Source organism: Mytilus trossulus, chromosome 6 (genome assembly GCF_036588685.1).
Source record: "Mytilus trossulus isolate FHL-02 chromosome 6, PNRI_Mtr1.1.1.hap1, whole genome shotgun sequence".
Taxonomy (NCBI): domain Eukaryota; kingdom Metazoa; phylum Mollusca; class Bivalvia; order Mytilida; family Mytilidae; genus Mytilus; species Mytilus trossulus.
The window spans coordinates 44,250,966-44,265,085 of NC_086378.1; the positions used below are offsets into that span (position 1 = coordinate 44,250,966).

The following is a 14,120-nucleotide window of genomic DNA, read 5'->3' on the forward strand; positions in this document are numbered from 1 at the left end:
ACATAGGATAATGTTAAAGTTAAAGATAAACATTCCAATCTTATTAAATAATATGTCGTAGTTATAATATAACAACTTAAGTACAATAATCTTAAAAGTATTTTACAGACATCGTTAAAAAGATCTCAAAGAAAATTGATGTCATACTTTAACTGTTTTGAACAATTGTTTTAATAATCTTTCGCGCTCACAATTTCAGGGGTTTGCATATGTGACAACGGACATTTGGGTGAAGATTGCTCTTATACCACTTCATCACCACCGACTGATATCAGTCTTCCTTTTAATGGTGAATGTAAACTATCAACTCGTTTATGTGAAGCAATGAATGTATTTGGAGACTTTCTAACTACCTCTGTATGGTGTAAGCGGAAACATTTTCAGGTACATTATAACATAAGTGTGTAATTTGCTAAACAAAATGTGTGATAAATTTTGAATCAATAATACAAATAGGAACCTTACAATCTTAAAACCGATATGCATAATTCCGTGTTCAACATTTGATATATAATTTTCACAACTTGATTTGCTTAAACGGGGTTCGTGTTTCTCTTTCTTTAGTATTTAGTTTTGTTCTTTGTTCTTTGTGCTTTTTATTCTTTTAAATGTTTATGGTGTTTATACTGGTAGCAGTATTGTATCATTGTCATGAACATAATGATTCAATACACCTTCTCACTATCTAGTGGTAAGCCCGCCCCCCTTAGCAACACATGGCAACCCAGCATCTTAGGTCCAGCTAATCAACAAAATGGCGGTTATTATGAACATTGGATAACAACAAAGTAAAGAAAATGTTATAAACATATAAAGAAGAGCTATATATAATTATATATATATATATAGTTTTTGTGTTAAAATATGAAAAAATAGTTACTCCTCAAGAGTTGTCAGAGATAGATTTAAGAAATTCTGACCATTAAAACTAAATTTAATTTAGAAAAAAACAAATAGAATTTTGAAATTTGAAGCTATACTAGATTACTTTCATTCACAAGAATGAAGTTTTCACAACAAGATATAGAATATGATATGATTGATAAAATAAATTATGTTGATAAATTACAAGTTTATTTAAGCATGGCTAATGAATGTTAATAATTATGTTTATTGTGTAGATAAACACAGTAGTGGGTCAACTAGTAAAACAAGCATCATTGCTCCAGTACCTATTATTTGTATAACCTTTTTTTGTTGGAAATTGACAACTTCAACTTCCTCTACCCTCTTACTTTGATAAATTTCCCCAAAACAATATTATTAATGGTTTGATTGCAAAAAATTCAAAAAAAATCTATCAAATTAACTGTTCAGATAAGAAAGGTTGACCGAGGTTATGTCCGACAACACGTGCTGCTATTAAATGTTTACACATGTGGTAAATTGACCACATGTGATTGGTCAATTAACTGATGATTGGCAGAAGAATGGATAGGTGTATTTCGAAACTTCACATTCGTTCAAGTTTTAGGGTTAGAATATTAACATGACCGATGGTTTATAAACTTGGTGATAGGGACTTAGGGTAAGATAAGAGTCAATTACCAGCCCACTTTTGCGCAATGCCTAGTCACTTGACATAATTTAATAATATAATTTATAGGAGTGTCACATGCGGGGTAGGATTTTCCCCCCTTAAGGAGCACCTTAGATCAACTCTGGTTTTAGTAGTGTTCGTGTTGCTCAGTCTATGTTTTTTTACATTGTGTTTTGTATGATACTTTTTGTCTTTTAAGCATTTTTTTGCCATGACATTGTCAGTTTATTTTCGACCAGTGAGTTTGGATGTCCTTTCGCTATCTTTCGATTTAAAAAAAAAATGCGATTGGAGATAAAGAATCATCTTATTTTAGAGGGTAAATACGCGTGTTGTGGAGCAGTGTTGTTATTGTTTTTCTAAACGACATACATATAGACACAGATAGCGTCAGAAAATGCTTAACAATTCAAATGTTAACCAATTTCAACATGATGATATATATGATATAGAGCTCTAATTTAAATCGCCAATGTATTTGCAAATTTATATTTAGTAATTAAAAATAGAAATATACAAAACTCAACAATCGAATATCTGATGTTTTATAAATATTGTAGTTGAATATTATGGGCCGTAACATTCATATAAAGTACGTACAAACTTCGACGGCTGTATTACCGTGCGGTGTTTTCCATATTTCCATGTATTAGACAAGTAATTGATATGACACAAAATTATTTCTACGTACATAAGTATACTTTTTGTAATTTCTTATCACTTAATATAATATTTATTAGTTAAATGCGTAAACACATTTCTAAAAGTAGCACTGCCATCCACACTGTATAAAAGAGAGGCAAAACACTATAAAGAACATTCATACTCTTAAGCCGATGATAAACTGAAAATGTCATAACAAAGAAAACCGAAAAAACGACGAAACGACAAATAACAGTTCACAAAACACAACATAAAAAAACTAAAGATTAAGCAACAAGAACCCCACCACAAACTGGTTTTTTCGGGTACTACGTAAGGGCAAGCAGATACTTCACTTCATGTGGCACCTGTTGAGTTGCTCATTTGAGTACAAATTCATTGATACGTCTCATTCGGGAGGTCACATAAAGGGAAAGATGACGGGATTGTAGTACATCGGTCGTCATCTGTGAAACAGAAGTTCCATACCGGTCAATCAACTCGTCATGTCTCCCGTAAAATTTTCGAAGGGGTGAATTTAATCAACTACATGTACTTGGAAATCTTGGTTTAATAGCTTCCAAGTAATATAATATTTTGATAATATCATCAATTATTGTAATAAAAAAAGAGAGAACACATTGTGATAAACGAGTCAAGAGGGCTGAACAAGATGATTGAATGCCTAAAGCAAATATATAAGAAACAACAAAAAAAATATACAATTGATTTCTGGTAGAGTCTTGTTTAGAAATCAAAGTTTTCATTGCTTTTGATGAGAAAAAATCCAGGAAATTGCATCTGAAGCACCTTTTTTAAAAGCGTCATTTTAATTTGGTAGCCCTTATTGGATATCGCTGCCGGGGGACTGTTCGCGAGAGTATCATCAACCATTTAAATTATTCTAATCTCATATTTGACATAACTTTCCAATGCTCTTTACTGCGTGCTTGATTGTACCATCCAATTCATTTGTATTCAAACGCCCCTTAATAATTTGACGCATGAATCACTCACAAGACAAATTATTAGGCTGGTATTTTTTATAAGTTTTTATAACATTAATAATTTAAATGCTGAAAAATTTGAAATAATTAAGAAACTGAGATTCAACTACATGAGGGATTGCATCACTTAGATGGGATTTACTATAACATGTTATAAGTCATTTGTAGCTTGATAGATCGTAGAGTATTTGTACGTGTTCGACTTTCCAATGTCTAGTTGTGAGCTTTGCTGATGAATCCCAAAAAGCGTTCCAGACGCACCGAATATATAATATTATCTGAAATAAAGTATTTGTTGGTATCGTACTTATATTTATTTGGTTAATAAAATAATTAAATATATTTCTATTACTCTTGAGTTGCTAATTTGATTTTCCCAAAAGGTCATTGAATACACATCTTATCACACTGCTTTCTCACTTATTATAACTCATCTGTTGATAATCACAAAATGGCAGATGCCAATTGATAGTAACAAGCAAAACCAAGTAAAGTTGATATTCGTTATTATCCTGGTTATAATAATCCTTTTAGGGGAAGTACATCACACATTTAACAATATAATGATACCATGTACAGAGAGAGTTTATTAGAAAGAATCTGAACACACAACGTTATCACTTTGTTTCTTCATTTCGAAGTATTGTTATACTAGCTTTTCGACAGATTCAAAATTAAAATTGAAATACATTTTATATCTTAAAACAAAGAAAACATAATGTGGACATAGGATTATAAAATCTGGTCACCTTAGGGTGCAATCAACAGTTTTTTTCTATGACGTCACATTTTTAGGGACCATGCATAAGTGACCCTTAGTGGTGGACTGATTAATAAAGATACTTGTATAAAACTTGATATCACTGGAATCAGAATGTTCTCTAGTTTATAATGAAATAAAAATAATGTGTACTTTTAATATATTAAAAACATTCCATCCAATGAACATGGGGGGAAAAAGCTCTTATTTTGACAGAAACAACTTGAAACCAGGTCATGTGCACAGACATGAAAACATGATCCATGCACATTTTTCATAATCAAAACTGTATGAAATTTGTAGGTTTTTACCTGGCCTTTCAAAAAAATCTTGTTTCAGGGTACGGTTTCCTGCTCCGAAAAGAGCTACAGTGGCTGCAAATAAGTTTTCAATTTTCACTGCCAAAAAAACAGGATGTTTACAAAGTTGTCTCCCCTCAAAACATGTAAAGTTAATTTAATTTTTAAAAATATTTCAATCATTCAACCTGTTTTAATTGAAAGCTAATTAACTATTTTTTACAATCAAACACAAAAAACATGATACTTTTGCACCAATTGAGTTAATAAACAGGGGTTTCCCTCCATGGTTATTTTTAGTCAGGGAATAACCCCTAGTTTTTTATACGAAACTGTTTATAGCACCCTTAGGACGAAAAGTCATATGTAAAAAGTCAATGTGACATTTCTACATAAACCGTGTAATGTCAATTGCATTTTAACACATTAAGTACATACTGTATGTAATAAATATGAATAGACGTATCTTTTTTACTCACAATAAGTTTTCCCCGAAATAATTGTTCGGTAAAGTTATTTATCATATATGAATTTTAATATAAATATCTCACAATTAGAATAATTTGCAGTGTTTGAAATTACTATCTAGAAGATGCAACTACAATTATAGTATAATTATTGATATTTGGTAGACGTTTGTTTGACAATATCATAAACTATTAATGACATATGGTTTTTTTTCGAATGGAAGTAGTTAAATGATGATTTTATATTTTTTTTCCATATTTAGGACGTCTACAGTCTAATTTTCGAATTCAACTCTTGCATATTCCGCGTTAATACTCATTTCCCTTTTTATTATAAAAAAAGACAGATCTAGAATTTGTGTTCAGTTCATTGAGATTTTCACTTTTAATCTAATCAACTAACGACTAGATACTTTTTGATTTGTTTGTCCATTCAGAATGACGTTAATATTTACAGATTTTAGAAAATGGTCTGCTGTACACACAAAGCGAAGAACTTGTTTTAGCTGAATACAGAAACCCATTCATGATAACTCTCAATCTGCCGGCGTCGAGGAAGAAAAGATCCGTGGACAACAAAGTTCTCTCAGAGGGTTATGACATCAGCTTTTCCTACGATGGCCAGAATTTTGGGAAGAAAACCAGTATCATCATTTACGATGATCTCAAGTATTCATGTAATACAACGGCAAAAACGTGTATTTTGTTGGTATGTTTAAGCTGTTGCACGGGTGTTTCCCTTTTGCTTATGAACATAAGCACCAAAAAGGCGAAGAAATGCAAGAATATATATATATATATGCATGAACTAGCTAAACCATTGTACTCAAATTCGGTTAAACTATAGAAAATATAAAACAAAAGGGAAACTAGAATCACCAAAGAACTAAACGAAGTTTATATCACTTGTATTTCATTAATGGATCGCCTTCATCTGAATGATGATCAAAATCGTTCACAAACGCTATGTTTCAATAGACCAACTATGGTTTAGATCAACAACAAAAAATAACTAAAGATAAAAAGCAACAGATAAATTTAAATAAGAATACGAAAACTTAAACAAAATCATTTAGCTATTTTATCTGCAGAAACAGACGACTTCTGCACAACATGATAAAAAAGCAATATGTTATAGTGTAGCAAATGTTTATTTAATTCAAAGGAAAGTGTTTGTTTTTAAATTATAGCTGCAAATGACTACCTTTCAATGATATATTGACAACATTTAAAACAACATACCTTCGTATCATTTTAATTTTCTATTTTAATACGACGTAGTTCTTTCGCTATATGAATAAACCCAAGCTCTAAATCCAATACTTGTTTTGCACATGCGTATATTGACTACTGCAGACTAACGAATTATGTCAAATTGGCATGCATTTAATATATATGTCATTTATTCAAAACAGTTCCTAACTTAAATGATGCACTTGTTTTTACTAATTCATTTATTATGACTGTAATGTGTTGCATTCCGAAATTGACAAATTTGACCTAGATACGACAACCGTCCATGCTAAATGTTGAAAACGCCTCCCTCTGAAAAATTACAGTGCCAGCCGTTTGCTTCTTTACAAACAAAAAAGGGATATTTATGGAAGAGCCTTCACAAAACACATCGGACATAGAAATTATCTTAATTGTCCTAATCTGAATCGAAATGATTGATGCATGCTATACTCTATTATAGTTTTAACATGTTATTCGTGTTATTTTATCCTTAGTATCGCTCGGGCAAAAATAATCACGAATATACTGCCTACCCATGTTAAAACTACAATCAAGTATAGCCTGCATCAATTATTGCTTAATTTTAATACTATTACCGACGACAAACAACCTCATTCATAATATATAGGATATACTTTCACAAGTTGATGAGTATATTAAGAGAATTTTACGTTTCAAACGAAACTTACGTATGTTAAGGCAGGAAACTTAGACTAATAGTCATACGGACTTATAAGACATAATATAAATTGTGGTTGTCTCCCTTCGCCGGTTCTGTGTTTCAGATTTTGAACAGTCGAATAGGTATTAATTTGTTTTAATTCTGAAATAACGTTCATGTAACAGGCACGGACCCTTCGATTATTTTGAGGTTGCTAGGAAAATATAAAATGAAGATATTGCTGCCCATTAGATAATATTCAAAACAAAATTTCCACGTCAAACAGAGTCCCCCCTTCCCCATAGAAAATTTTTATAAATGATCGATGACTTAATTACAAATTAAATACAGAATAACCATACATTGTCTCGAAATATCAAGGTTATTTGTACAGGCTTACAAACAGGTAGAAAGCGAAGCTGTTTCTAAGCATTGATATTTCGAGACAATGTATGGTTGTTCTATATGTATGTGCTTAACATAAGGTTCTTTTTTATACAATCATATCTATTTGGTAGGGGCTAGATCAAATTTAAAATTAATAGGCGGGACCCTCGAATTTATGATGAAACCAAGTTTGGAAAAGTATTTACAAAATCAAAGGACAGGACCAAAAAATGGCCGCAAAACAAGATGATTGGAATATAGAAAAAAAATTATAAGTTTACAATCTTGGACAAAATAGGCTCAATAAAGAATTCGTCTAAAAAGTGTATCCATGCATTCCTCCCCTAAAAATAAAGGGGCTGCATCCTTATAAAAAAATGGACGAAAGTAAAAGGTGTACAAAAAAAATAACTCATTTACAGAAACATAATTTACTTCAAACGATTTTGGTATTTGAATGTCTATATTTTCCATTCCTTTTTATCCGTCTTCCTTCTTCTCAAGACTGAGCGAATTATCGACCTTACTATACCAGAATACAAATAAGTTTGCTTGGTCGGCATTCTATCGAACTGACGGAAAGGAGTTTAACTATTTGACTATACCTCATCATTGAAGGTCGAGTCAATTAAGATAAACGGTGCTATAGTTTTATCGGTTTAATGAAAGAAGTAAATAGGTTTAGTCATGTTAGTACATAAGTTGACAGAATAACAGGTCGACATGTTTACACTAGAAAGGTAGACAAGTTGACCCTAGGAAGGTCTGCAAGATTGACAAGTGTTAAGGTCGAAAGGTTGGCAGGTCGACCTGTTGAAAAGACGATAAATGCATGATAGATTGACCAATTGACAAGTGTAAAGGTTAAGTGGTTGACAAGTGTAAAGGTCAAAAGATTGACAAGTGTAAAGGTTAAAAGGTTGACAAGTCGACATGTTGAAAAGTCGATAAATGCATGATAGGTTGATCGGTTGACAAGTGTGAAGCTTCAAGGTAAACAGATTGACAGGTCGACATGTTTAAAAGTCGACAAATGCATAGGTCGATAAGTGTAAAGGTTAACTCTCGTGTATTGTTGAATGATGTGTTGGACTTGCAAAGAGAAGGGCTGAATTTATAAATGATCTTGACGAAGAACAAGCTGTTCTTACGGTTGCAGAATAAGGCCATACACGATTTGTTTTTATTTCGTTCTTACAAAATAAAATTGTCAATATTTAAAAACCTTTTCAGTCAATTATTCAAATAACAATCCTTGCGGTAAATTAAGAAAGTACGATTCCTTTTTATTTGTATACCAACTCGTGATGGTGAGAGAGATTTAAAAAGACTCAATTGATATACATAACAGCATGAGCTATGATCTGAGAATTGGATTGTAAAAACTGAAAATTCTAAACATTGTTTTGTTTCTCAGTCATTTAACATGTTGAAGACTTTTCAGTCTGATAATGGGTATCTAGTGGCAAGTTTTACTTCGTCACTCACTTCGAAAACATTTGTGTGCATTAAGTTTAATTTTATAATAAACATGTTATACTGAACAATAATGATATATAAGTAATAAAAAAGATTAGATTACGACTCAGAAAAGAAAATCAACCTAAAAACCAACTAAAAAAGGCAACGGTTAGGGTAATCGTTTCACGAATGTGAACTACCGAATTCACGTTTTACCTGATTTTTTTATAACATAAGCAACACGATAGGTGCCACATGTGGAACATATATCTTACCCTTCCAGGGCACCTGAGATCACCCCAGTTTTTGGTGGGGTTCGTGTTGTTTAGTCTTTAGTTTTCTATGTTATGTATTCTGTACTATTATTTGTCTTTTTAAATTTGTCCTTTTGTTTTAAGCCATAGGTTGTCAGTTTATTTTCAATCTATGAGGTGAACTGTTCCTCTGGTATCTTTTATTATGAAGCAGATATGGTTTGATAGCTACCCAAATTGAAACGACAAAAATTTTAAACGAATCAAATACTGGTATGCTGTTCCATTTAGCTTACGTTGTCGCTTAGGCAATGCAACAGGGAAAAAATAAAAGATAACTATTTTCGAAAACCCTACTCGGCATGGTTCACCTATTAATGTAATGTATTGTTTTGATTGACAGCTAAGCCAGTACAACATTGCCTGTGGCAGTCAATTTCTTAAGTGTATTCGCTGATTGTCGTAAAAAGGTCCAATAATCTTAGCATCAAGTCACGCTTCGTTGACATAAATGGTTGAGATATTATAACCCATTCTGCACCATTTGATACCGTATCTAGCGTTTGGATTTTCTTTTCGAAACGCCGAACTTTTCTTTTCCAGCGAAAGCTTTCTTTTTTCTAGAGTAATAACCTTTCACCAGAGATGCTTTGAAGGGTAATAGTAACACAATGCTACCTTCAATCGCGCTGTCGGTCCGTAGGTCCATCCGTTCGCAACAAACCTGTTGACACTCTAAAATCTGCATCCTTCAACGGATTCTAAACATGGCAAATTTATCACACCGCGATATGTTTTTTTTTCCACTTGCCATAATGCATTTTCCAGGTATGTTTTTTTTTTGATAGATTGTGGCACACACGACACAGATCATTCATTAAAAATAGATAAAAACTGAGTTATCAATCATGATAAGACATAAAAAAAAATATGTTTGGTGTTCTTACAAATATTATGAAAAGCCTTTACTCATGTATATGGCAATCAAATAAAATAACACCCAAAACGATCTAAAGATAAAATAATCTGGGTATTTCAATATGCCTAAATATTAAAATAAAACCACTACGACCTACATGTATATATTTACCTAAGGTACTGAACTTGTACAATGTCCTTCATCTTTGATCAACTTTATCCTTTTTAGAATAAATATGTTCAAAAACTAATTTTCCGTATACCCTCTGAACACGACACGCGATATTCACAGATTAGTTGAAAAGAAGCTCGTTTTGTACGAAAAAGGAAAACATTATTAACTGCATATCATTCAAAATATACCTGTGTCCCATGCGAACAAAGTTGGTATTTTCTTACGTTTGGATATAATACGTAAACGTTTGGTCGTAGAGTACGCTATTTTGAATAGATTTGAACTAAATAGAAAAAGGGAGACAAACATAATTTTACAACGACCAAGTTAAGGTATATAATTTTTGTTTAGTTTACAACTTAGATGGTCAACGGGAAATAACAATGATCATTGTCTGAAATGTTAATGTATGTTACGTATTACGTACGTCAAAAACCTAAAATTCTCTACTATGACGTTACGAACGGTACTGTCATCATTGTTGTAACATTCGGGTCAAACAGTTTAAATCATTTTATTTGCACGATTGTATTATTGAAAACAAGAATAAAATCATCTCTCACATAAAATATTTAACATGGTTTGCCACAGAAACCTGTATCACTACTTTTATCAGCGAATAATCACAACCATATAATACCACTAAACAATATCATCATTTGCCTGTCTCATATTAACTACTAAAAGAAGGGGTTTCGACTCCATGTGAATAAAACTGAACCTAGAAGTCACTACTGGTCATTGAATAGTTATTTATGGTTCCAATATATAACTGTTTGTTTTTTATTGCTTTCTCTTTTTACGTCTGAAAGATGTATTTGTTTCTAGTTTTTTTTTCTGAAAGCATATGATATCGACAATCTATTTTTTCAGATTGTGGAAGAATCAGCAAAACAGGTAGAAACCAAAAGAGGTAAATGCCTTTATATCTTTTTATATTTATAGATAATGTCTTTTGTGGGTGGTTTTCTCATTGGCAATCATACCACATCTTCTTTTTTATTATTTTATCTGTATCTCATTTATTGCATAGCTTTCTATATATCAACTAATGAAGCGGTTTATAGTTAGTTTTATCATATATGTAGTAAAACATACAGCAATATTGTATATCTAATAAAGGTTCATTTTTCAAGTCTGTATCACGTACACAGAATCGCGTAGCTAAACCTGTATCACATAGCAAACCCCATATCGCATACCTGGCTTGACGTCATAATACGAATGACGTCAAGGTTTGAACTATGACGACCAGTTGCTGTATTTCCTTGCATTGGAAAAAATCATTACCCAGTAACTGTACGAGCGAATTTTTATATACAAAAACGCGGGGGAAAAACCAACACAAAAAGACGTAGAAATATGTAAAGTTTAACTGTTTATTTCATTATAACTTCGTGAAGTTTATTAACATTACTTGATGTATTAAACTCAAATGCAAATGTTTACGATTTAAAATTGTTACAATAGATAACAAACTTTTCAAGAAATATTTTGCAAGCTGTTCACCTGGACATAAAATTAAAATGATCATTAACAATACCATCGCCAAATAAACAATAAAACTTTAAACATTTCTACATCTTATGGTATACATTTGATAAATATTAATTTTAGTTAGAATAGTTGGATAGTATCGTTAGTGGATGCATTTTATTCTATGTTTTTTAACGCATATTCGAGCGTTTTCTTAAAAATTGACGAAAGGTACGTACGCCTAATGAATCATACGAAAGACTTATAATAGGGATCCTTTATTTTGACATATTTAAATAATAGTCATGGAAAATCGGACCATTACTCTACATGCAACGACACTTATTAAATTAAATTTCGGAACGTACGATAGGTTAATTATAATACCAGGTGGAAGGATATAACTCTACAAAATACCTTGGATATAGGGTAGACAGAAGAAAAAAATGCCCCTAAAAACTAAACAAACAGTGCTCCCCTCCCCACCACTCTTCAATATAACAATGTTGCATTGTTTAATCTAAGATAATATCAAAGCCAATAGATGATCTTCTTCCGTTTTTACAGAAAATTAATAAAAATAAAAAATAAAAATACTCCCTTAATTCAATATTTAGAACGCCAGAATAATAAAATGAAGAAGACTAAAATGATCTTCATACTATATGATACACCGGAGTTAGGCTTTCACATGGAACCATTTTTAGCGTATAATTGCGTTTTGCCTAAAGTACTGAACATCCATGAAATATATGCCACTGGACGTTGTGTGACATCTTCGCGTCTCTCTTCCAAGCATGAGTACGGTTTAATCGTCATTATAAAATCCACAACATATATGATGCAAATTTGAAAATTTATTTTCATTTAGGTGTTTAAATGTGTATGTAAATAAACTAAACAATCTACATGTTTATAATTAGCTGATCTATAAATAAAGCTCAAAAGCAGATTTGTCAGTATCTGTCAGTATTCACCGAAGAACCTAACAAAACCTTTAAATAGACTTATTAAGAAGGGATATAGTTACGACACTGTTGACAGGTCATTAAATATTGGATATTTTGGCGTTATTATTGATTTACTTATAGGGTCTTTGCATCGGAACTAAAAACATTTATTAAAAAAAACCAGTTGTTGGCATGACACGGGTTATGTTCTTCTCATATATGTTACGATGATATGATACTAAACTCCTAACGGGAAGGATTGTGCCTGATATTTATATGATGAAATCATAATCTTTCAGTCAGGTTAATTGAAGTCTGGAGTTGGCATGTCAGTTATCTGCTAGTAGTCTGTTGTCATTTATGTATTATTGTCATTTTGCTTATTTTCTTTCGTTAAATCTTCTGACATCAGACTCGGACTTCTCTTGAATTGAATTTTGAAATGTACGTATTGTTAATCGTTTACTTTTCTACATTGGCTAGAGGGTATAGGGGAGGGTTGAGACCTCATAAACATGTTTAACCCCGCCGCATTGTTTGCGCCTGTCTCAAGTCAGGAGCCTCTGGTCTTTGTTAGTCTTGCATTATTTAAATTTTAGTTTCTTGTGTATAATTTGGAAATGAGTATGGCGTTCATTATCACTGAACTAGTATATATTTGTTTAGGGGCCAGCTGAAGGACGCCTCCGGGTGCGGAAATCTCTCGTTACATTGCAGACCTGTTGGTGACCTTCTGCTGTTGTTTTTTCTATGGTCGGGTTGTTGTAATTTTGATACATTCCCCTTTTCCATTTTCAAAATTTTAGGAGAGATTTGCAAAAAAGTACCACTACTCAACAGACACATTCCTAGCGTGTAATTCTATATCTTTGTCTAAATTTATTGTATAAAGTTAAAGAGAGAGAGAGAGAGAGAGAGAGAGAGAGAGAGAGACGGTTTATTTTTTCCAAAAACACCCAAGTCTGAATCCTGATTTTCCGATTTTCCAGTTTCCCTTAATTGTTTAAATTTTGAAGAAAATTGATTGATAGCGTCGAAAAACTAAGAAAAGAAAAAAAACATAACCCCTCCATTTTTAAAGTTCAATGGTCCCTCCCATAACTTGTTTGTTTTTATTCTTTTTCCCCTCTTTTATAACATTAATAAAAAAAATGACCACTACAATGTAAATCTGTTTTTTTTTCTAGATTCATTTCACATTACTTTTTCAAAACAATGTAGCATCAATGTTTTTCAAATTTAGATATTCAACGTTGACAATTTGCTGATAGTGTAATATGAAAATAAAAACAAATGTGAATGTGGTCGTTAAATTTAGACTAACGTACTAATTAATATTTATCGGGAAACTCTTGCTTAAACTATTCCCGCGGAAATGTGTGTACTCGTGGTTTACGTAAGTAACGTATCGGACGTTACTGTATTTTACACTATTTTTCTTTGTTTTCCTATATTAAAAGCGTGTATTTTTTTGCGATATGCTTTTTTTTCAAAGATAAATTTGATCTAGAAAAGAATGCTGCTTTACCGGATAAAACAAAGACTATAAATTGTAATTGTGGAAAGGAAACACGTGCTTCTTCGACGTTCGTTCGTACCTTTCGGCAATTCGTAAGAAAGCTCTATTGAGAATTTAATAAGGCTATATGGGATATTACGATGTGGATATTAAACAAATAACGAGGGCTATAAAAAATCAATTCAGCTCGAAAAATGCTCGAAAATCATAATGATCCCTTTTGACTCATAATTTCTGACGATCTAAAAAAATAAATATTCCATGAATCTGGTTCTATTAAAATATATGAAATACAAAATAATACATGGCAAAATGCGTATCGCATGCAGTATCACCACTCAACCAATATCAGACCTCGGGATCTTTGG

General features: G+C 31.9%; 1 protein-coding gene across 1 annotated transcript in view; it reads left to right on the plus strand.

Moving 5' to 3' along the window:
- LOC134722725 (von Willebrand factor D and EGF domain-containing protein-like) overlaps positions 1-11,441 on the plus strand; it is a 33,074-nt gene extending 21,633 nt beyond the window's left edge. The window contains exons 12-15 of the mRNA XM_063586346.1: positions 200-384; positions 5,173-5,424; positions 10,681-10,720; positions 11,425-11,441. Of these exons, the coding sequence (XP_063442416.1) occupies positions 200-384; positions 5,173-5,424; positions 10,681-10,720; positions 11,425-11,441 (494 nt within the window). The remainder of the gene's footprint in view (positions 1-199; positions 385-5,172; positions 5,425-10,680; positions 10,721-11,424) is intronic.
- Positions 11,442-14,120: the final 2,679 nt, after the last annotated feature.